Raw genomic sequence first — 24,659 nt, 5'->3', positions numbered from 1 at the left:
CCATGAAATATCAAATTTATCGCCAAGTCTGTCTTGCATGCAAAATTTGGTGACTTTTGGAGAACTATCAAATATGGACCAATCAGATTTCAAAATGGCCGACTTCCTGTTCGGTTTCGGCCATGGCTCCAAGAGACTTTTCTTTAAGTTGTGCCATGATACAGGTGTGTAGCGATTTCCGTGCATGTACGTCAAACCGTATTGTGGGGCTTGAGGCACAAAGTTTTCCGGGGGGCGCTGTTGAGCCATTTTGCCACGCCCATTAATGCAAACCATGAAATATCAAATTTATCGCCAGGCCTGGCTTGCATGCCAAATTTGGTGCCTTTTGGGGAACTATCAAATATGGACCAATCAGATGAAGGGGGGGTGCGCTTGTTGGCGTCTAGCGTCACCACGGTAACACTTTTGAAAGAGAAAAGTAATGCGCGTAGTCGCAGGATGGAGACGCACATTTTGATGTATAACACATCTGGGTTCACGATACGGTTCGGGCCGTATTAATTCTCGAAGGAATGGCATATATTGCTCCAAAATTACGTGATTAATTAAGAATGTTCAAAATGGCCGACTTCCTGTTCGGTTTCGGCCATGGCGCCAACAGACTTTTCTTTAAGTAAAGACATGATAAAGAAGTGTACCGATTTTTGTTCATGTACGTCAAACCGTATTATGGGGCTTGAGGCACAAAGTTTTTTCTGTCTGAACCAATCAGATGAAGGCTGGGCGCGCATTTTGGCGTCTAGCGTCGCCAAGGTAACGCTTTTGAAAGAGAAAAGTAATGCGTGGTGTCGGAGGATGGAGACGCACATTTTGATGTATAACACACTTGGAGGCACGTTACGGTTGGGGCCGTATTAACTGCCGAAGGAATGGCATAAATTGCGCCAAAATTACACAATTAATTCAAAATGGCCGACTTCCTGTTCGGTTTCGGGCATGACGCCAAGAGACTTTTATTAAGGTTGCGCCATGATACAGGTGTGTACCGATTTTCGTGCATGTACGTCAAACCGTATCGTCGGGCTTGAGGCACAAAGTTTTCAAGGGGGCGCTGTTGAGCCATTTTGCCACGCCCATTAATGCAAACCATTAAATATCAAATTTTTCGCCAGGTCTGGCTTGCGTGCAAAATTTGGTGACTTTTTGGGCACGTTTAGGGGGGCAAAAAGGCCCTCCTTTCGTCAGAAAAATAATACAAAGAATTCCTACAGATACAATAGGGCCTTCGCACTGAAGGTGCTCGGGCCCTAATAATACTAATAAAACATAATTTTCGAAAAAATAAAATAAAATAATGGAAATTGTAAATTACCTTTTAATATGAGTATTTCTATAAATGTGTTTTTATGTTTGTTTTCTCATTAACGTTATCTAAAGCCAGGCTTTTATTTTATTTGTTATATATTAAGGAGACCGATATTTAGTGCTTTTGTTTTGAAGGCGTCTCGCCGAGACATTGTAAACATCCGGCGCTTCGGATGAGACATTTTAACTAGAAATAAGACAAATATTCCTGGTAAGATTTTGAGTTTTTGCAGTGTGTGGTTTCTTTCCTGATTTCTTTCTGTTTCACCACTGAACAGAGACCTTATGTCCTGGATTAACGGCATCCGAGGACTGGTGTCGTCAGAGGAGCTGGCCAAAGACGTCACCGGAGCCGAGGCTCTTCTGGAAAGACATCAGGTTGGATTGGATTTCTTCCCTCATGTTTCTGTGCAAAAAAACTCCAGACGTCGGTGGCTGTAACTCTGGATTCACACTGAAAGCATCACGGGCGTCACAGGCGTCCGGCTGCCATGCATTTTCTATGAAAATGCGTGTCGAGAGGCAGCGTGAGCAGCGCGTCAATTTGAATGCAAATGAGCAGCTGCGACGCCGAGGCAGCGTCCAATCACAGACCGGGATTCCCCAAGCAAAAACCTCAATGCAGATTGTACTTTCATGTACACACAAACGTACACTCATTCACATGCGTACACTGCAAAAACTCAAAATCTTACCAGGAATATTTGTCTTATTTCTAGTTAAAATGTCTCATTTTTAGTAAAAAAAATCTCATTACACTTAAAACAAGAGTCATTACCAGAAAAATAACTTATTTGACAATTTTCACCTGTTTCAAGTAAAATTTCACTTGAAATAAGTAGAAAAATCTGCCAGTGGAACAAGATTTATCTTTTCATTACAAGCAAAAAAATCTTGTTCCACTGGCAGATTTTTCTACTTATTTCAAGTGAAAATTTACCGTATTTTCGCGACCATAAGGCGCAACTTTTTTTTTTTTTTTTTTTTTTAAATGTGCCGGGCGCCTTAAGAAACGGTGCGCCGTGTCTATTACCTGAATTACGGTAATGTGAGGCCGGCCACCATGAGAACTGTAAAAAGAGAAGGGGGCGGGTGAAGCCCCCGTGAGTTGCGACGTGAATGAGACCATCCACTGAGCTGTTTAATGCGGTAACAGATGATGAAAACTTTTAAGGATTTGCTTGATGTGTAAAATACAACCAAACTAAGTTTTGCTCCGCTCTATTTAAATAAGCACACTTGTGTGTGCGTGTTCTGCAGCGCGTGTGTTTTGCATGTCAGAACCGAGGATGCACCTGCCGTGGGTTTGCGGGTCCGATCGCCGCATCCCGGGGCAGATCCGGCTGAAGTGCCGGTGCTCTTACCCCGGGAGTCCCTACTACAAGTCCATGTGGGCTCCTCCGGTCCCGGCCGGTCGGAAGCGGTCACTTTCCCCGGTTAAAGCCGCGGCTGGAGCAGCGCGGTGATGCGCGCTGCTGCAGCCGACTTCCTGGTTCCCAAAGCGGGTCCGATGACCTGGTTCCCGGCCGTTTTACGAGCAGAGATTTCTGGGGTCTGTCTCAGGTCAGATCAGCTTCACCCTCCGAAATTTGCAGCCAAATCTGTCGGTTATAAACCCGGTACCGGATCCCGACATGAGCGGGTGTTTTTCGCAGCGCGACACACACTTACTGGTTTATGTGGCGCTTGCCTGGCGCAGCTGATGGACAGAAACTGTATGGGGATTTTTAAAATAAAAACTTTGCATAAGACGTTTCCAGCCGGAGTCATTATAAGGGTGAATGAAAAGAGGGGGCTGGATGAAAGGATGATGATCAAGAAGCTGAGACAGGTCTGGAAATTCGGACTGGCAGCTGAATTAACGGAGCTCCTGTCGCATACAACCCAGTACCGGCTCCCCGACAGCGCGTGTGTGTGAGCGGGTCCAGCGCGGCGGTCCCGGGACCCGGGACCGCCGCGGGACCAGCGCGGGGGGGTGCGGACCGGGACCGGGACCCGGGACCCGGTCCAGCGCGAGGGAGCAGACGGGGAGCGGGACCCGGGACCGCCGCGGTCGGGATTTTTAAAAGAAAAGCGTTCCCTAAAGAGACTTTTCCAGCCAGAGTGAAATGAAAAGGGCTGGATGGATGAGGAGATGATCAGTGGCTGAGACAGGTTTATGTGCAGCAACCCGGTGGTTTTTTTAAATTCTTTAATGCAGAAACAGAATATGAACCTTTGAAGGGTTTGATTGATGTGAAAAGTGAAATAAAATATCAAACTAAGTTTTGCTTCCGCTGTATTTTTAGCGCGTGTGTGTTCTGCAGCGTGCGTGTGTGCAGCTCGTCTCCGTAGACGGCGCCTTTTGGGTCGGTGCGCCGTATGTGTGTTTTAAAACCAAAAATGACACACAAAACTGAGGGTGCGCCTTTCCACACAGTGCGCCATATGGTCGCGAAAATACGGTACTTGAAATAGGTGAAAATTGTTGTTTTTTCCAGTGATGGTTCTTGTTTTAAGTGTAATGAGATTTTTTGACTAAAAATGAGACATTTTAACTAAAAATAAGACAAATATTCCTGGTAAGATTTTGAGTTTTTGCAGTGCAGTACATGCAGTTTTCAGTGTGAATCCACCGAGCAGCGCGATGCAGGCGTCAGGAGATTTTTGATGCTTTCAGTGTGAATCCAGGGTAACTCTCTCCCCCCGTTTCCGTTTTTCTTGTCCCGTCTCAGGAGCACCGGACGGAGATCGACGCCCGCGCCGGAACCTTCCAGGCCTTCGAGCAGTTCGGCCAGCAGCTGCTGGCTCGCGGCCACTACGCCAGCCCGGAGATCCAGCAGAAGCTGGAGGCTCTGGACCGGGAACGAGCCGACCTGGAGAAGGCCTGGGTTCAACGCCGCATGATGCTGGACCAGTGCTTGGAGCTGCAGGTAACTCCCAACGTCCTGCAGCCGTGAAGCTGGGAAGCTGGGAACCAACCCCCTAACACAGTGGTTTTCAAACTTTTTCAGTCAGGCCCCCCTTGGGGAATTGGAAATATTTTCAAGCCCCCCCCCCCCCCACCTCGGTTCCCACCTAGATTGGTAGAATTAATTTGACCACTTGAATAAGATGATACAAGACGCCACGTGTTGTTTTATTTACCTGACTGTGAATGCGCAAGCTAGTGACGTTGTGCGTCGCAGCACCATTTCACTTCCCCCCCAACTTTATGCAGAAAATATGCTCAAGTGAGTCCCGCACAATCAAGCCCCATTTGCTTGATTATGCGGGAAATTCTGTGATCGCATAATGGCGTTTTTCTGGAGGGTCTAACCAGCTGACGGCTGCGTTTTCTCCCCCAGCTCTTCAACAGGGACTGCGAGCAGGCGGAGAACTGGATGGCGGCGCGCGAAGCCTTCCTGGCCAGCGACGACAAGGGCGACTCCCTGGACAGCGTGGAGGCCTTGATCAAGAAACACGAGGACTTCGACAAGGCCATCAACGTGCAGGTCAGGAAAAAAACACATTAATAAGCACTCAGTCCTTTTAGGAAACATGTTAAATGTGGACTTGCTGCACAGGAGGAGAAGATCGCTGCTCTGCAGTCGTTTGCCGACCAGCTGATCGGAGCCGATCACTACGCCAGACCAGAGATCCTGAACCGCCGCAACGAAGTCCTGGACAGGTAACGCTCGTCTCTATAGGGGTGCAAAGATAAACTAATGTAACGATACGATACACGATATTGAGGTCACGATAACGATACAATATTATAGCAGTATTTTTTGAAACAACCTTGAATGAGGAACATATGACTGGAAAAAATTGTCTTTTATTTGAAAGACACAAAATACAAAACAATGCTGTGCGTTTGCCCTATTGTTACAGTTTGTAATACTTTATAACTGTTTAAGTTTTATGCATCTTCAGTTTCATACGAGTAAAAATATTTTGCCACAAACTGAATAGTTTCTCTCATGTATGACTTTTTTTTTCTCCAGAAATTGAACAACTAAAATTAAATAAATAAATAAAAGTAAATAAATAAACTATGAAAAGTCCCAAACTCCAAATGCAGCATGACTGTTATTGATCTTGTGCCAGAGCTAAGAGCTTCACATGCTCCAGCCTGAGGTCGTAAGGTGAACCCCGTTATCGTTTCATCCTCCCACATTTGGGGACGACACAATCTTTACATCATAAAACAGATTGATTCGTGCTCACCTTATAACAGGGGTCGGCAACCCAAAATGTTGAAAGAGCCATATTGGACCAAAAACACAAAAAACAAATATGTCTGGAGCGCAAAAAATGAAAAGTCTTGTATGAGCCTTAGAATAAAGGCAAATGGTGAAAGGCGAAATGTTGAGAAAAAAGTCGAAATGTCGAGAAAAAAGTCGAAATGTCCAGAAAAAAGTCGAAATGAGAATCGAGATTAAAAAGGAAAGGAAAAAGGAAGAAAAAAACAGAAAAAGTAAGGAGAAAAAGGAAAAAAAGAGAAAATAAAGAGGGAAAAAAAGAAGAAAAAAAGGAGAAAAAAAAAGGTCAAACATTTTTGAAAAAGCTCCAGGGAGCCACTAGGGCGGCGCTAAAGAGCCGCAGCCGGGGGTTGCCGAGCCCTGCCTTATAAGTAAAAGTTCGGAGCTCAAAATCCCCCAAGAGTCCCGTGATCGGGACGCAAAAGAGTACCAGTTTCTTCTGCGTAGTCAGATTTTGGTCCGCGGGTCGAGGCGCGGTCGTCACGTGATCCCGCTGCACCAATAGAATGTTACTAGTAAACACAATATATTCATATTAATAACCCAATATCAGCTACAGTTTGTCACCTCCACGACACGCATCGTGACGCTTATATATATATCGCCAAATTTCGCGGCACGATATATCGTCGCACCCCTACTCTCTACTCTGGAGTCTTTAAAATGCTCTGATTCAGCTTGTTTTTGCTAAACGGCGTGTGTTCTTGGGGAAGGTGGCGGCGACTGAAGGCCAAGATGATCGAGAAGCGTTCCAAGCTCGGTGAGTCCCAGACGCTGCAGCAGTTCAGCCGCGACGTGGACGAGATCGAGGCCTGGATCAGCGAGAAGCTGCAGACGGCGAGCGACGAGTCGTACAAGGATCCCACCAACATCCAGGTACACGCCGGGTACACGCCGGGTACACGCCGGGCCCCGCGGCTCGCGGCTAGCTAGCTGCCCAGGCGGGGATCAAGTCCACATTTCACAGATGTAGGCCTTACAAAGTTAACGCGTTAAAGCATTATTAAATTTCTGGTGCTCGAGTGCACCCGTAGTTTGAGGAAAAGTCTGGTGAACTGAAAGACGGAGAATGAAAAGGGACTTTTGAACGGCTAGTTCACTTTCAGAAAGATGCAGATGTTCGCTGGACAAGACTAAAGTTATTTGCATGTCGATTTGAAATTAATTACCATCGAAGTACGTCGAGTCTCAAATACCAGAGAGTGCCAAAGCAGACAAAAGCAGACAACGCTGATAGATGTGAAGGAAGGAGGTTCCTCACCTGAATACATTAGATGAGCAAAGAATCTAAAGTATTAGCTAATTATACCCAACTGCAATTTAAAGGTTGAGTTAAACTCCCTGTTGTTACATGTGCACTTTATTTTTTTGTGATTTATTTTTTGTATCACCCTGTTTTGATCCCACTTAGGAGAAGGGGATATTTTTTGAGCCCTTTATTTTCCTCCATATGAGGTTAAACATAATTACATGGAAAATTTAACACGATGTTTGTGATGCATATGGTTCATTGTTTTACATTGAGCTGCTTAAAAAAAAACAAGGAATCTTAAGTTAGTCTTTACAAGTGTAAAGTTGGGGACTACATTGTGTTTGTGTTTATGAAGGAATGTTAAATTCAGGTCAAAAGCTTTTTTTTGGAAAATTGAATAAACATTGGCATAAAGCAAGCATATTTGCCCTTTCTCATGTTGTTAACAGTATTAAAAACATTTAAAAGAATACCTGAAGGTAATTTAGAACAGTAAAAAATGTGTGAATAAATGTGCGATTAATTGCGAGTTAACTATGGACAACATGCGATTAATCGCGATTAAAAAAATGAATTGGACAGCCCTACACAGATGTTAGCTGGTGTATTGAAGTGAATAAATGTGTCTCTTGAAACGCCTCTGATTTCCCTCCCCGAGTCTCGTCTGAACCTTCTTTACTCTTATTCTCTTCTAGCTGTCCAAGCTGCTGGTAAGTTGTGAGTAGCGTCAGCGACTAACAGCCGAGTGTCCGTGTCTGTTTGTGTAGACGACGTTAGCTCCATCCGTCTGTCTCATCAGCTCTTGTTCAGGGCTTTCACTGGAGTTAATTCTGTTGTTTTGATGTGGTTTCAGTTTACTGGCGGGGAGTCGTCTGAACCTGCTTCATGTTCAAACAGGAAGCAGCTTTTTAGTGACTCCTCCTCCAGTGTGTGTGTTTATTTATTTTTTTTGTTTGTCTTTTTTTTACAGATACACTGCAAAAACTCAAAATCTTAACAGAATATTGTCTTATTTCTAGTTAAAATGTCTCATTTTTAGTAAAAAAAAATCTCATTACACTTAAAACAAGACTCATCACTGGAAAAAACAACAACTTTCACCTGTTTCAAGTAGATATTCACTTAAAATAAGTAGAAAAATCTACTTATTTTGATATGTTAGACAAGATAAATCTTGTCCCCCGGGCAGATTTTTCTACTCATTTCAAGTGAAAATTTACTTGAAACAGGTGAAAATTGTCAAATAACAAGTTATTTTTCTGGTAATGACTCTTTTTTTAAGTGCAATGAGATTTTTTGACTAAAAATGAAACATTTTAACTAGAAATAAGACAAATATTCCTGGTAAGATTTAGTTTTTGCAGTGTAGGTTGCTGGTTTCTGTTGTTTTGCTCATCCGTCCTGCGTCTCGTCTGTTCTGCTAAAGTTTTGTGTTAGCATTTCAGTTGCTACTAATTTCCATTTGAAATGATTTATAGATGCTTAAAAAAAAAAAGGTAAAAATTTGGGCAAACAAACTTTAATTCATTGCTTTTGCGCTGGTCATTGAGCAACTGTTTTTTTTGCCTGACGAGTTGGTGGTTGTCATGGTTACTGTGTCTCCCTTCGCCTCCGTGTCATCAGAGCAAACACCAGAAACACCAGGCGTTCGAGGCCGAGCTGCACGCCAACGCCGACAGGATCCGCGGCGTCATCGACACGGGAAACGCGCTGATCCAGAGGGGAGGATGTGCCGGCAGCGAGGACGCCGTCAAGGTACGTTCATCGCACCTGCGGCCAGCGGTTAGGGGTGTAACCGGGAGTCGGCAACCCGCGGCTCTTTAGCGCCGCCCTAGTGGCTCCCTGGAGCTTTTTCAAAAAATGTTTGACCTTTTTTTTCTCCCTTTTTTCTTATTTTTCTTTTTTTCTCTCTTTTTTTCTTCCTTTCCTTTTTAATCTCGACATTTTGACTTTTTTCCCTAGATTTTGACTTTTTTCTAAAAATTTTGACTTTTTTCTCAAGATTGTACTTCAACATTAATCTTGACATTTCGACTTTTTTCTCGAAAATTTGACTTTTTTCTCGACATTTCGACTTTCTTCTCGAAATTGTACTTCAACATTGATCTCAACATTTCAAACTTTTTCTCGAGATTTCGACTTTTTTCTCAAAATTGTACTTCAACATTAATCTCAACATTTACAACTTTTTCTCGACATTTCGACTTTTTTCTCGAGATTTCGACTTTTTTCTCAACATTTCGAGTTTTTTCTACACATTTCAAATTTTTCTCAACATTTCAACTTTTTTCTCAACATTTCGACTTTTTTCATCCGCGGGTCGAGGCGCGGTCGTCACGTGATCCCGCTGCACCAATAGGATGTTACTAGAAAACACAATATATTCATATTAATAACCCTATATTGCGCTACAGTTTGTCACCTCCACGACACGTATCGTGATGTTTTTGTATCGATATATTGTTCCAGCCCTAGCGGAGGGTTTAAGAGGTTTACAGAGCAGAGAGTTGACTCTTTGCTGACGTTTCCTTCAGGCCCGACTCAACGCTCTGGACGAGCAGTGGCAGTTCCTGGTCAACAAATCTGCTGAGAAGAGCCAGAAGCTCAAGGAAGCGAACAAGCAGCAGAACTTCAACACCGGCATCAAGGACTTCGACTTCTGGCTGTCCGAGGTGAGAACATAACACACTGCAAAAACTCCAAATCTTACCAGGAATATTTGTCTTATTTCTAGTTAAAATGTCATTACACTTAAAACAAGAGTCATTACCAGAAAAATAACTTATTTGACAATTTTCACCTGTTTAAGTAAATTTTTGGACTAAAAATGAGACATTTTAACTAGAAATAAGACAAATATTCTTGTTAAGATTTAGTTTTTTTCCTGTCCGTCAGGTGGAAGCGCTGCTCGCCTCCGAGGATTACGGCAAAGATCTGGCGTCGGTCAACAACCTGCTGAAGAAGCACCAGCTGCTGGAGGCCGACATCTCTGCCCACGAGGTTCGTACGGCGCTCCGGCGCGTTGTCGTCGACCCGGTTCTATTTATTTATTTATTTAATTATTTAAAGGACAATGTGCAGGTACATTAAAAAGATGGCTGCACCAGAGTTAGCAACAAGCTCATTTCCATCTGTAGTCCTTGACAAACATAAATAGTACACATTAGGGTTTACAATAATGACAGTATTCAAATGCAAATACAAGACACAGACTATTGTACAATGTCATGAAACCACAATAAAAAGTTAACATTTAAAGCACTTAGTGCAAGTACAAAATACAGACTGATTAAAATAACATAGATTAGACTAATTGAACATAAAATAAGGTTAGGTCAGGATAAATAAATCAGAAAATCCAAATGCCATCTAATGGCCAAATACCCGTCCGGTATCGTCAATGAGAGCAGGACTGACTATCCAAAAGCCACTGTTTGACGGCCCTAGAAAAACTGTGGAAGTCAGCCATGTTCATTAGATTGTTGGGAGCCCATTCCATTCCTTAATAGCTTTATATGAAAAAGCTGATTGAGAAAAGGCGGACTTGCTTATGGGAACATTGGGGGCAGCATTGTGCAGGATTTTGTGTACCAGGCGGATATTGGAGTACCTGATTAAATGATCAAAGCTTAATATTTTTAAGTTTTAACAATGTGGCAATGATGGAAACGTTGTGGCTTTCTATCAAGAATTTTCAAAGCCGGATTGTGCAAAGATCTAAGAGGGTTTAAAACTGATGATCTGGCCTGAGACCATGAAGACAAAACAGTAAAAAAAATATGGGATAAAATCATGGCATTAAAATAGGATTTAGCTGCTTCTGAAAATAGGGAGTTCCTAATGTGACGGAAGTTGGCAATATTACATTTTAAAACATGAGAGGTCTTTTTAATATGTTTCTTAAAACTAAGATTAGGGTCCAAAATGACACCCAAATATTTAAACTCTTCAACATTTTTCACTATGAAACTAACCACCGATATAATGGGACGGACGGTATGGCGTTGTTTGTTTGAAAAGTACACTTCCAGCAAATCTTGTCATCTATAATTACCCCAAGAAATTTAGTTTCATGTTTTTTGTTATGAATCTTTATTTCGGCTTGTACACACTTTTTACAAAACAATTTTTCAATGTTTACGCCCTCAATCTGTACCTGTGCTTGATTGTTGAACACAGTGATTGGTTTCTGTGAAAGATCTGTATCTGTGACGTTTGTGCCGCCCAGTCGGCCATTGCAACTGTTTTTTCTGTATTCAGTGTAAGACAGGACTTGCTAAGCCACTTCATTGCCTTTTCCATGGCCACCGAGAGTTTCTGAGCGACGACGTTTGCGTCGGTGCCATGCGTGAAGAGAACGGTGTCATACATTAGGACTTCCACATCGTCACAGATGGAGGGAAAGTCATTAATATACAGACTAAAAAGCAACGGTCCCAGGATAGACCCTGGGGGCACCCCTGAAGTACAGGCTGTGACAGGCGAAATTTTGTCGCTTACTCTCACGCTTACTCTCACGCTTACTTCTGCATGTGGGTCGGCCGCTTCCTCAGGGAACGGCGACGACCTCGTTTCAGATTTGCCTATTTTTGGACGACTTTCTCAAATTGCTTCACTCTCGCTGGGGGATTGTGAGCCGCTACGTTCTCCAAACGGCCTAATTATTAACAAAAGTCATTAATAAGTGGGTAATGAGGTCCAGGGCTGCAGCTGTGGAATATTTTAGTAATCGAGTATTCTACTGAAAATTCCATCCATTAAGTAGTAGTAGTTTATTTTGTTTTGGTCATTTACATTAAAGATATTTGCATATACACCCTGTATATGTTTACACACAGGTATATATATATATATATATATATATATATATATATATATATATATATATATATATATATATATATATATATATATATATATATATATACACATTTATTTATTTTTTTAGACCAAAAAGGTATAGGCTGAAGCCTCATGGCTTATTTTGCTGATCCTTTTCAACAAAAGGCAGACTACAGAAAAGGAAAAAAAAAAAAAAGATACTAATAAGAAGAAAACAGAAACGAACGAACAAAACAAAGAAAATTAACCAAGAAGAGAAAATAAATGTGGTCACTCACGATTGAGGACAGCATAATTTAGACAGTTGGATATTTAAGCAATAGCTTGTCATAATAAATATATATTTGGTAATAATTAAGGTATTGTTTCCGTTGGCGTATCAAGATAATTTATATAGTATAGTGTTATATATTTATCTATTTTAGATTCATAATTTTTTTTGTTAAATTTGTAAATTGAGCTACTTTTTTTTAGTTCAGTTTTAGTTTTAGTTTTAGTTTTTTTTTAGTCAGCGCGTTGTCGCATTAAACGTAGTCTGGGTGAAATACCTGCTTCTTCTTCTTCTTCTTCTTCTTCGTGTCTGGCCGTCTATCATGTCCTTCCAATGGGTGGCGCAGGCGAGTGCGGCGGCGTTGGGTTCGGCCAGGTCATCTCCAGTACATTGTGGGGCAGATATACATCTCAGGATGCAGCAGTCCGTTGTTCTGATGGAACCATCTGCTTTTTTTCATTGTTGAGTGTGATGTAGAACAAACATCCGGTTGCTCAGGAGACATCTTATAATGTTGCACAGTTTAGCGTCCGCTGTGAATACCTGCTTTGAGCTGCAAAATGAAACGATTCCTGGAGACAGAGAACATCCCTCCACCATTTTTTGTAATGGAATTACTGGAGTTTTGGTTTCAGCCCCAGTGAGGTCTTGACTCCCCTCCCCTCCTGCAGGACCGGCTGAAGGACCTGAACGGCCAGGCCGACAGCCTGATGGCCAGCAACGCCTTCGACACGTCGCTGGTGAAGGACAAGCGCGACGCCGTCAACGGCCGCTTCGCTAAGATCAAGAGCATGGCGTCAGGCCGGCGCGCCAAGCTGAACGAGTCGCACAGGCTGCACCAGTTCTTCAGGGACCTGGACGACGAGGAGTCCTGGATCAAGTGAGACTCCCTCTTTTACACGGCTAATGTAGAATGTAGTGTTTAGATCAGGGCTCGCAACCAGCGCTGCCCTAGTGGCTCCCTGGAGCTTTTTCAAAGATGTTTCACCTTTTTTTTCCTTTTTTTTCTTCTTGTTTTTCCTTTTTTTTTTCTTTTTTCCCTTTTTTTCTCTTTTTTTTCCTTTTTTCTTTTTTTCCTTTTTTTCTCTTTTCTTCTTTTTTCCTTTCCTTTTTAATCTCCACATTTCAACTTTTTTCTCGACATTTCGACCTTTTTCTCAAGATTGTACTTCAACATTAATCTCAACATTTCGACTTTTTTATCGAAATTTCGACTTTTTTATCGACATTTCGACTTTTTTATCGACATTTCGACTTTTTTCTCAAGATTGTACTTCAACATTAATCTCAACATTTCGACTTTTTTATCGAAATTTCGACTTTTTTCTTCTTTTTTCCTTTCCTTTTTAATCTCCACATTTCAACTTTTTTATCGACATTTCGACTTTTTTCTCAAGATTGTACTTCAACATTAATCTCAACATTTCGACTTTTTTATCGAAATAACGACTTTTTTCTCGACATTTCGACTTTTTTCTCGACAAGTTCGACTTTTTATCTCGACATTTCGACTTTTTTCTCGAAGTGCATAATGAAAAAAAAATCTCCCCCCAGTTATAACTAATATAGATACATGCAGCATGTGTTTTTCTTCATTCTAAGGCTTATACAAGACTTTTTATTTTTTGCGGCTCCAGACATATTTGTTTGTTGTGTTTTTGGTCGAATACGGCTCTTTCAACATGACTCCTGGTTTAGACTCAATGACAGACTCTGTCTCATCCCAGTTTCTGCTCCCACTCATTTTTTTGTTTAGATAATAAGGTTTATTATTTGTATCTGTGTCATTTATAGTTGTTTGGCTGTGTGACTGGGCCCCTATTCATAAGCTACAGTAGCTTCTGGGGAGTCCCATTTTACAAACTTACCTCAATTGATTGTTATTTGTATTTGTGTTTTTAAATTATTTGTGAATAAACTCCGTGAACTACGGCTCCCTTGAAAGCAACTTTGGGCCTGACGTACTTTGTCTGCTCAGGGAGAAGAAGTTACTTGTCGGGTCGGAGGATTACGGACGTGATTTGACGGGGGTTCAGAATCTGAGGAAGAAGCACAAGAGGCTGGAGGCCGAGCTGGGAGCCCACGAACCCGCCATCCAGGTACCAGTCTCAACAAAAAGACAACAATTAAAGAGATGATAAGAAAACAGAGCAAACAAAAAAAAACAAAACAAAGAATTTCATACTTTTACACTTAATATCTTAATTTACATGTGCAAAAAGGAGTAGGAAAAGTGTAAACTTATTTAATCCTACCCCCATTTACTAATCATTTATTAACACGTATTTATAATAACTAACTATACTATAATTATACTCACACACTTACCTATAATACATACACATAGAGTATTTCCATATATGTGTATATATATTTGTACACACATGCCCATATAAATATTTATATAAATATACTTATTTACACCATACTATCTATATATTAACTCCATCTGCTCTATATCTATGTATGTATGTATGTATGTATGTATATATATATATATATATATATATGTATATATATATGTGTATATATATATATATATATATATATATATATATATATATATATATATATATATATACATACACATACACATACACATTACACTGCAAAAACTCAAAATCTTAACAAGAATATTTGTCTTATTTCAAATTAAAATGTCTAATTTTTAGTCAAAAAAATCTCATTACACTTAAAACTTAAAATAAGTAGAAAAATCTGCCAGTGGAACAAGATTGTTTTGCTTGTAATGAGCACTGGCAGATTTTTCTACTTATTTCAAGTGAAAATTTACTTGAAACAAGTTATTTTTCTAATGACTCTTGCTTTAAGTGTGTACTAAAAATGAGACATTTTAACTAGAAATAAGACAAATATTCCTGGTAAGATTTAGAGTTTTTGCAGTGTAGAATTAGAATTGAAGAACAATGAATTGGTGTTCACGAAAACCAGCATTATGAATTATCCTGATGGCTCTTTTCTGCAGTATTAATAGTGGTTCCAGTGAACTTTTATATGTATTTCCCCAAACCTCTAAACAGTAACTTAAATAAGGCAAAACAGAACAGAATGCGCAGTGATTTATTATCCAGGAATTGCTTTGCTCTGGCCAGAACTGAGATGCCTCTAGATCAGGGGTCGGCAAGCAAAAATGTTCAGAGCCATATTGGACCAAAAACACAAAAAACAAAAAAGAAAAAAAGGAAAAAAAAGGTCAAACATTGTTGAAAAAGCTCTAGGGAGCCACTAGGGCGGCGCTAAAGAGCCGCGGGTTGCCGACGCCTGCGCTAGATACTTTGTTGTGGATGTGTTTAATATGAGATTTCCAGCAAATCTTGTCATCTATAATTAATTACCCCAAGAAATTTAGTTTCATGTTTTAGTTTCATGTTTTTCAATGTTTACACCCGTAAACCTGTGCTTGATTGTTGAACATGGTGATTGGTTTCTGTGAATGATCTGAATCTGATGTTTGTGCCGCCAGTCGGTTCTGGACACGGGGAGGAAGCTGTCGGACGACAACACCATCGGCCAGGAGGAGATCCAGACGAGACTGGCCCAGTTCCAGGACCACTGGAAGGAGCTCAAGGACCTGTCGGGGGCCAGGTACAGGGGGAGGGCCAGGTGGTACCAGGGGATCCAAAACTGTTTCCTAGGGGGAGCCAGATGGGGCCACTTCAATTCTTGGGGTGGCACCAAAACTAAGAGCCATCATTACAGGACTTTATTATACTGTTGTAGTATACAGCCTTAGAAATACTTTTTTTCTTTTTACTTTCTAACTTGTCTGCATATATATTAATGGTTAATAACATGTTGGTAAAAATCTAAGGCATATATATATGCATTTTTAACATATAATATATATCATATATATTTTAATATCATATTTATTTTATTTATACATATATATATTTTTTTTTTAGGCTCAGAAATACTTGCATTTTGCCCAAATGATTTGGGATGAAATGCATTACTGACAATAGAATCTATGTGACCGGCAAGTGTTTTTATTGAGGCCAGTGGGGGGGTAGCAAATTTGTAGGGTCGGGGGGTGGGGGGGCGTGGCCACCCCTGGCCCCCCCTGGTGGCGCCACTGGGCGGGTCGAGTCTCGGAGGAATGACCCCACCATGTGCGTCTGCTTTCAGAGGACGGAGGCTGGAGGAGTCGCTGGAGTACCAGCAATTCGTGGCCAACGTGGAGGAGGAAGAAGCTTGGATTAATGAGAAGTTGAACCTGGTGGGAAGCGACGACTACGGAGACACGCTGGCTGCTGTGCAGGTGCCGGGCGTTTCAAACCTTCCACTTCACATACGTTCAGTATTCTACGGAAGCGTATTGCATTCACTTAAAAAAAAAATGATCTGCTCTGTTTTTCTGAATTAACAAGATAATTATCTCAGAATTCTGAGAAAAGTTTTAATGAAAAGAAATAATTCAGCTCTGTTTTACTGATTTATCCAGATACCTCACAACTTGCAAGAAGCTGTAATTCCCTTGAGAACTCGATTTCATGGAAGCAAACATGTTCCTGTCCAGTTTAATCCAGTTTTATTTTGCTTTTGGTTTGAAATATTGGGAGATACTCTTGTCTTTAAGTTATATAGATGGTATTGTTATTAGTTTGTCGACTTTGCGCAGGCACCTCAGGACTTAGCACGTGAGAGCTTCTCGCAGTTTGTAAATAGAGCAGATTTTTTTTTTTTCATTAAAACTTTTCTCATAATTCTGAGATAATTAACTCGTTAATTCAGAAAAACAGACCAGATTTTTTTTTTTCATTAAAACTTTTCTCGGAATTTTGAGATAATTATCTCGTTAATTCAGAAAAACAGTGCAGATTTTTTTTTTATTAAAGTTTTATCTCGTTAATTCAGAAAAAATATATTTTTTTTTTTCAAGTGAATGCAATACACTTCCATAGTATTCAGTTTCAAAATAAAATACTTTTTTTTTTTTTTTTGTCTTAGGGTTTGCTGAAGAAGCATGAAGCGTTTGAGACGGACTTCACCGTCCACCGAGATCGAGTCAACGACGTGTGTGCGAACGGCGAGGAGCTCATCAAAAAGGTACCGGGCGTGAACTATGACTACGTTTACATGCAGTGAAATTGCGGTTATTGCTAATATTCCGGTTACTGAAACACTGGGAATAATGTGTTTCCATGCATGAGCAAACAGGGTTATCCTTGTTTACATGGTGATTAATCATTTGGGATATCTGGATCAAACAAGCGACGCACGGAGAACGTCATGACGCAATTAACGTCATTTAAGCTTCTTCTTCCTGTATCCAAAACAAAAACAATAACAGGAGCACGACGGATAATCAACAGCCCAGTAGAAGTCGTTTTGTTTCTCGTCCCTGCAGTTCTCCTTTTTCAGCGTCTTCCAGCGGTGCTTGATCTGGTCTGGCATTCCTACAAATCCTGCTTCACACAACTTTTGGCTCACCTTTTTGTTAATCTGGCTATCCCGGTACTTTCTACCGTCTACAAATGCAGAAATGTTCATATCTTTCATTACATTTATGAAGTGATTAGTCTCCTCCTGGTCTTGCGTTTCTCCGTGTTTATAAGAACTTCCTGGACTCAAAAGACCAAGATTCCTTGCGAAAAGAACAGAAAACAGATTCCTGTTCCTTCTGATGGGGAAATCTTACAGAAGAGAATCAGGGCCAGGCAGGAGAAAAAATATTTGAGAGGGGAAGATTGTTTTTATTGTGCACTTCAAGGAAATAGTCAAAATGTCGAGAGAAAAGTCAAAATGACGACATTAATGTTGAAATACAATTTCAAGAATAAAGTCGAAATTTCGTGAATAAAGTTGAAATTTCGCCTTTTTTCTCAATATTTCAACTTTATTCAACTTTTTTCTCGACATTTTGACTTTTTTCTCGACAATTTGACTTTTTTCTCGACATTTTGACTTTTTTCTCAACATTTCAACTTTTTTCTCAAAATTGTACTTCAACATTATTCTCGACATTTTGACTTTTTTTTCTCGAAAATGTACTTCAACATTAATCGACTTTTTCCGACTTTTTTCTCGAAGTGCATAATGAAAAAAAAATCTTCCTCTAAAATATTATTTTTATTTTTCTCCTGCCTGGCCCTGACACTCTTCCGTAATATCCCGTTAAGCGTTTACATGACCAAATATTGGGCTTATAAAAGGAGCATATTCAGGTTTTTAAAAACCCGGAAAATATTAGCAAATTCCGGTTATTCAAAGGGGTTATTGGTGTTTACATGGCCGTGCAAAACCGGGTTATTGCTAATATTCCGGTTAGAAAAGGGTTATTGACTGCATGGAAACGCAGTCATTGACAATTGAATGTGCGTGTGTAAAACAGAACAATCATCACGTGGATAACATCAGCGCCAAGATGACGGCGCTGCGAGGGAAGGTGTCGGAGCTGGAGCGAGCGGCGGCGCAGAGGAAGAGCAAGCTGGACGAGAACTCGGCCTTCCTGCAGTTCAACTGGAAGGCCGACGTGGTGGAGTCCTGGATCGGTAATAATAATAATAAATAATGACGGTTTTATATACGGTACGAAAGCCGCTCCGTCTTCCTACGAGGAGCTGCTGCTCACACTACACTGCAGAAACTCCAAATTTTACCAGTAATATTTGTCTTATTTTTAGTTAAAATGTCTCATTTTTAGTCAGAAAATCTCATTACACTTAAAACAAGAGTCATTACCAGAAAAATAACTTATTTGACAATTTTCACCTGTTAATGTTTGGACATTGTTTTAATTCTGAATCCATTCTGTTCCATAGTTTATTATTCATAATGATCTTCCACTTGAAGAATGGCAACGATTTTATTTTGAAATTGTGTCATCCTCGTGGCTGAAACCTGTGTTGTTTTGTGTTTCCAGGTGAGAAGGAGAACAGCCTGAAGACGGACGATTACGGCAGAGACCTGTCCTCCGTGCAGACCCTGCTCACCAAGCAGGTGGGCCGTCGCCGAGCGGAAACACACCCTGTTCTGGTCTTCACATTCCTCGGGGGAACAGCAGTGTTTAACCCAGGGGTCGGCAACCCACGGCTCTAGAGCCGCATGCGGCTCTTTAGTGCCGCCCTAGTGGCTCCTGGAGCTTTTTCAAAAATGTTTGACCTTTTTTTTTTCTTTTTTTCTCTTTTTTTTCATTTTTTTCCTTTTTTCTTTTTTCCTTTCCTTTTTAATCTCGACATTTCGACTTTTTTATCAACATTTCTACTTTTTTCTCAACATTTAGACTTTTTTCTCGACATTTCAACTTTTCTCGACATTTAGACTTTTTTATCAACATTTAAACTTTTCTCGCCCTTTCGCCATTTGCCTTCATTCTAAGGCTTATACAAGACTTTTCATTTTTTGCGGCTCCAGACATATTTGTTTTTTGTGTTTTTGGTCCAATACGGCTCTTTCAACATTTTGAGTTGCCGACCCCTGGTTTAAGACAACAACATTTCAACAACAACAGTTGTAGTACCACTTATAGTACATGTGTACATTCTTCTTTGTTTGCTAATTCTGCTTCTATATATGTGTCCATTATCTTTGCTTTGAATAATATCTTGTATGCTTTTATTGAGTTTGCTAATTTAAGGTTGTGGTCTATTTTATTTTAGTTTTTTTGTTTACTTTGTTGTTGTTTTTTAATTTACGTTCTTTGTAAATTGATTTCTTGGGAAAAAGGGGCAGATTAAATAAGATTCTTCTTCTTTCTGCTCCCTTTCGTTCAGAATTTAGGAACGTTTATGTTTATATTAAACTGTTTGTTGTTTTATTTTATGCGTCTTGCAGGAGACGTTTGACGCCGGCCTGCAGGCGTTCCAGCAGGAAGGAATCAGCAACATTACGGCTCTGAAGGACCAGCTTCTGGCGGCCGAGCACGTCCAGTCCACGGCCATCCAGGCCCGGCACACCGCCCTGATGAAGCGCTGGAACCAGCTGCTGGCAAACTCCGCCGCTCGCAAGAAGAAGCTGCTCGAGGCTCAAGAGCACTTCAGAAAGGTGGAGAGAGTCTCTGAACCAAAACTCAACATCTTACCAGGAATATTTGTCTTATTTCTAGTTAAAATGTCTCATTTTTAGTCAAAGTTTAGTAAATTTTCACTTGAAATAAATAGAAAATCTGCCAGTGGGACCAGATTTATCTTCTCATTACAAGCAAAAAAATCTTGTTCCACTGGCAGATTTTTCTACTTATTTTAAGTGAAAATCTACTTGAAACAGGTGAAAATTGTTGTTTTTTCCAGTGATGAGTCTTGTTTTAAGTGTAATGAGATTTTCTGACTAAAAATTAAACATTTTAACTAGAAATAAGACAAATATTCCTGGTAAGATTTTGAGGTTTTGCAGTGTGCAGCTATCGAATATTTTAGTAAAATCGAGTATTTTAAAGAAAATTCCATCGATAAATCAAGTAATCAGATAAAACATATTTTTGTATAGTTGAAGATCAATTATAAATATACATAAGATGTTAGATGTTAATTGACGTTACCAAGACTAAATTATATAATACAGTACACTGCAAAAACTCAAAATAAGTGGACAAATATTAATCTAAATTTGATGTTATAATTATTTATTTTTTTACTTGTCATGATGACAGGTGAGGCTCTGCTTCACCTGCCTCCCCTGACCGCACGTCCCTGCTCGGCTGGAGTCAGAGTCGGTTCCTCACGTCTCTCCCCCGTCTCTGTTCTCAGGTGGAGGATTTGTTCCTGACCTTCGCCAAGAAGGCGTCGGCCTTCAACAGCTGGTTTGAGAATGCGGAGGAGGACCTGACGGACCCGGTGCGGTGCAACTCCCTGGAGGAGATCCGGGCGCTGCGCGAGGCCCACGAGGCTTTCCGGGCCTCGCTGAGCTCGGCCCAGGCCGACTTCAACCAGCTGGCCGAGCTGGACCGGCAGATCAAGAGCTACCAGGTGGTGTCGAACCCGTACACCTGGTTCACCATGGAGGCCCTGGAGGAGACGTGGAGGAACCTGCAGAAGATCATCAAGGTACACACTCCTGCACATAGGATACTATCACACAAGTACGCACACACACACACACACACGCACGCACACACACACACACTTATAATTATGACCTGAAGGAACCTGCAGAAGATCATCAAGGTAGACAATCCTGCACATGAAGACGACACGTAGGATACTATCACGCACACACGCACGCACGCACGCACACTGCAAAAACTCCAAATCTTACCAGGAATATTTCTTATTTCTAGTTAAAATGTCTAATTTTTAGTCAAATAAATCTCATTACACTTAAAACAAGACTCATCACTGGAAAAAACAACAATTTTCACCTGTTTCAAGTAGATTTTCACTTAAAATAAGTAGAAAAATCTGCCAGTGGAACAAGATTTTTTTGCTTGTAATAAGAAGATAAACTGGCAGATTTTTCTACTTATTTCAAGTGAAAATTTACTTGAAACAGGTGAAAATTATTGTCAAATAACATGTTATTTTTCTGGTGATGACTCTTGTTTTAAGTGTAATGAGATTTTTTTAGACTAAAAATGAAACATTTTAACTAGAAATAAGACAAATATTCCTGGTAAGATTTGGAGTTTTTGCGGTGTACCTATACATACATACATACATACATACATACATACATACATACATACATACATACATACATACATACATACATACATACATACATACATACATACACACATACACACATACACACACACACATAGGATACTATCGCACACGCACGCACACACACACACACTTATAATTATGTTTATTTATTTTATATTTTATTATTATTATTACTTTTTAATCTCATTTTGTTATTGAGTTTATCTTGCATTATTACTATTACTGTTAATGCACTGCAAAAACTCAAAATCTTACCAGGAATATTTTTTTCCAGTGATGAGTCTTGTTGTAAGTCTGATGAGATTTTTTTGACTAAAAATGAGAGATTTTAACTAGAAATAAGACAAATATTCTTGTTAAGATTTGGGGTTTTTGCAGTGCTGGCCTCGTCAGTAAACGGGTCAGAACCAGTGATTGTACGTCTCGGTTCTTCATGCAGGAGCGCGAGCAGGAGCTGCAGAAGGAGCAGAGGAGGCAGGAGGAGAACGACAAGTTGCGGCAGGAGTTTGCGCAGCATGCTAACGCCTTCCACCAGTGGCTGCAGGAGACCAGGTAGGGACGTCCTGGGACTTCAGTTCAATACGATTCACTTTATCTGTTAGACAGGGACTCAGGGATTAAAGTTCTCCGTCTATAGACGGATTTCCGCCATTTGGAAAATGAGGGGAAAAAAAGAAAAAAAAAAACATTTGCATGTGCGTTTTGTTGTGGTTTCGACTTTTTTCTCGAAATTGTACTTTAACATTAATCTCGACATTTCAACTTTTTCCTCGAAATCTTGACTTTTTTCTCGACATTTTGACTTTTTTCTCGACATTTCGACTTTTTTCTTGACATTTTGACTATTTCCTCGACATTTCGACTTTTTTCTCAACATTTCGACTTTTTTTTTTCTAAATTTAGACTCTTTTCTCGACATTTCGACTTTTTTCTCAACATTTCGACTTTTTTTTCGACATTTCGCCTTTCGCCATTTGCCTTCATTCTAAGGCTTATACAAGACTTTAAATTTTTTGCGGCTCCAGACATATTTGTTTTTTGTGTTTTTGGTCCAATATGGCTCTTTCAACATTTTGGGTTGCCGACCCCTGGTTTAGACTATCCAATGAAATCAAGTTAGGCATTAAACTGACGCTGTTGTAAACCAATAAAGGTAGCCAGAGCCTTGGTATTATCCAATCAGAAACAGAGGAGAGCGTGTTGGTTCAAGGGGTTGGTCGGGCACTCAAACATGTCTGACTCTGGACTGACCAATGGGGAAGCGCCGTCACTGGGTGTTGTTTGTGTCAAAATGATTCAATCAAAAAAAAAAAAAATCACTTCAAATAGGAAAAAATATTTTAAATATACATGTGTGTGCTGATGTTATTGCACAAGTTGATATTATAGCGTACATATTTGTTATTATGTATGAACCATTGTAAATGTACAGTGCCCAGCATAAATGAGTACACCCCCTTTGAAAAGTAACATTTTATACAATATCTCATTGAAAACAAACAATATTTCCAAAATGTTCACAGGTTACGTTTAATACAGCATCTGTTGAACTTTTGACTTAAAACAAAGGTTAATAATATAACTCAGATGCCATATTTTCCTTTTTTAGTCAAATTAGTGTGGTGCAAAAATGAGTACACCCCACAACAAAAACTACTAAATTTAGTACATTTAGTACTTTGTATGGCCTCCATTATTTTTAATGACAGCTTCAAGTCTCCTGGGCATGGAATGCACAAGTTGGCAACATTTGGCAACATCAATCTTTTTCCATTCTTCTACAATGACCTCTTTCAGAGATTGGATGTTGGATGGAGAGTGATGCTCAACCTGTCTCTTTAGAATTCCCCAAAGATGTTCAATTGGGTTCAGATCAGGTGACATACTTGGCCACGGAATCACTCTCACCATGTTCCTTTTCAGAAAGCCAGCAGTGGCTTTAGATGTGTGCTTAGGATCATTGTCGTGTTGGAAAAGGGCACGACGACCAAGGGCAAGAAGTGATGGAAGCATCTTAGTTTTCAGTATAGAGCAGTACATTTCTGAATTCATGATGCCATCAATGAAATGCAGCTCCCCAACACCAGCAGCACTCATGCAGCCCCACATAAGGACACTACCCCCTCCATGTTTCACTGTGGGCACCATGCACTTTTCTTTGTATTCCTCACCCTTGCGACGCCAGACAGTGTTGAAGCCATCGGTTCCAAAAAGTCTAGAGTTTGCCAGGGCACATGCCGACAAAGGTGAGCGCTACTGGGACTCTATACTGTGGAGTGATGAGACCAAAATCAATCTTTTTGGAACCGATGGCTTCAACACTGTCTGGCGTCGCAAGGGTGAGGAATACAAAGAAAAGTGCATGGTGCCCACAGTGAAACATGGAGGGGGTAGTGTCCTTATGTGGGGCTGCATGAGTGCTGCTGGTGTTGGGGAGCTGCATTTCATTGATGGCATCATGAATTCAGAAATGTACTGCTCTATACTGAAAACTAAGATGCTTCCATCACTTCTTGCCCTTGGTCGTCGTGCCCTTTTCCAACACGACAATGATCCTAAGCACACATCTAAAGCCACTGCTGGCTTTCTGAAAAGGAACATGGTGAGAGTGATTCCGTGGCCAAGTATGTCACCTGATCTGAACCCAATTGAACATCTTTGGGGAATTCTAAAGAGACAGGTTGAGCATCACTCTCCATCCAACATCCAATCTCTGAAAGAGGTCATTGTAGAAGAATGGAAAAAGATTGATGTTGCCAAATGTCGCCAACTTGTGCATTCCATGCCCAGGAGACTTGAAGCTGTCATTAAAAATAATGGAGGCCATACAAAGTACTAAATGTACTAAATTTAGTAGTTTTTGTTGTGGGGTGTACTCATTTTTGCACCACACTAATTTGACTAAAAAAGGAAAATATGGCATCTGAGTTATATTATTAACCTTTGTTTTAAGTCAAAAGTTCAACAGATGCTGTATTAAACGTAACCTCTGAACATTTTGGAAATATTGTTTGTTTTCAATGAGATATTGTATAAAATGTTACTTTTCAAAGGGGGTGTACTCATTTATGCTGGGCACTGTATATACATATTGAAGTCCTGTTGTTGACATTTCTCTCTTTGTCTCCTTCCTCGGC

At 40.4% G+C, this 24,659-nt stretch overlaps 1 protein-coding gene across 7 annotated transcripts in view; it reads left to right on the top strand.

Moving 5' to 3' along the window:
• Window positions 1-24,659, top strand: part of sptan1 (spectrin alpha, non-erythrocytic 1) — a 76,502-nt gene that overhangs the window by 45,336 nt on the left and 6,507 nt on the right. For 5 of the 7 annotated variants that reach the window (XM_061724902.1, XM_061724903.1, XM_061724905.1 and 2 more), the window contains 19 exons: window positions 1,587-1,686; window positions 4,023-4,220; window positions 4,635-4,781; window positions 4,854-4,957; window positions 6,245-6,407; window positions 7,479-7,493; window positions 8,407-8,538; window positions 9,318-9,455; window positions 9,679-9,783; window positions 12,568-12,776; window positions 13,875-13,995; window positions 15,381-15,502; window positions 16,046-16,178; window positions 16,868-16,966; window positions 18,252-18,411; window positions 18,783-18,859; window positions 19,694-19,903; window positions 20,605-20,901; window positions 21,962-22,074. In XM_061724902.1, coding sequence (XP_061580886.1) covers window positions 1,587-1,686; window positions 4,023-4,220; window positions 4,635-4,781; window positions 4,854-4,957; window positions 6,245-6,407; window positions 7,479-7,493; window positions 8,407-8,538; window positions 9,318-9,455; window positions 9,679-9,783; window positions 12,568-12,776; window positions 13,875-13,995; window positions 15,381-15,502; window positions 16,046-16,178; window positions 16,868-16,966; window positions 18,252-18,411; window positions 18,783-18,859; window positions 19,694-19,903; window positions 20,605-20,901; window positions 21,962-22,074 — 2,643 coding nt within the window. The remainder of the gene's footprint in view (window positions 1-1,586; window positions 1,687-4,022; window positions 4,221-4,634; window positions 4,782-4,853; window positions 4,958-6,244; window positions 6,408-7,478; window positions 7,494-8,406; window positions 8,539-9,317; window positions 9,456-9,678; window positions 9,784-12,567; window positions 12,777-13,874; window positions 13,996-15,380; window positions 15,503-16,045; window positions 16,179-16,867; window positions 16,967-18,251; window positions 18,412-18,782; window positions 18,860-19,693; window positions 19,904-20,604; window positions 20,902-21,961; window positions 22,075-24,659) is intronic. The other 2 variants (XM_061724907.1, XM_061724904.1) reach the window with 1 other exon arrangement.

This window comes from Cololabis saira, chromosome 7 (assembly GCF_033807715.1).
Source record: "Cololabis saira isolate AMF1-May2022 chromosome 7, fColSai1.1, whole genome shotgun sequence".
NCBI lineage: Eukaryota > Metazoa > Chordata > Actinopteri > Beloniformes > Belonidae > Cololabis > Cololabis saira.
This window is presented reverse-complemented; position numbering and strand designations above follow the sequence as displayed.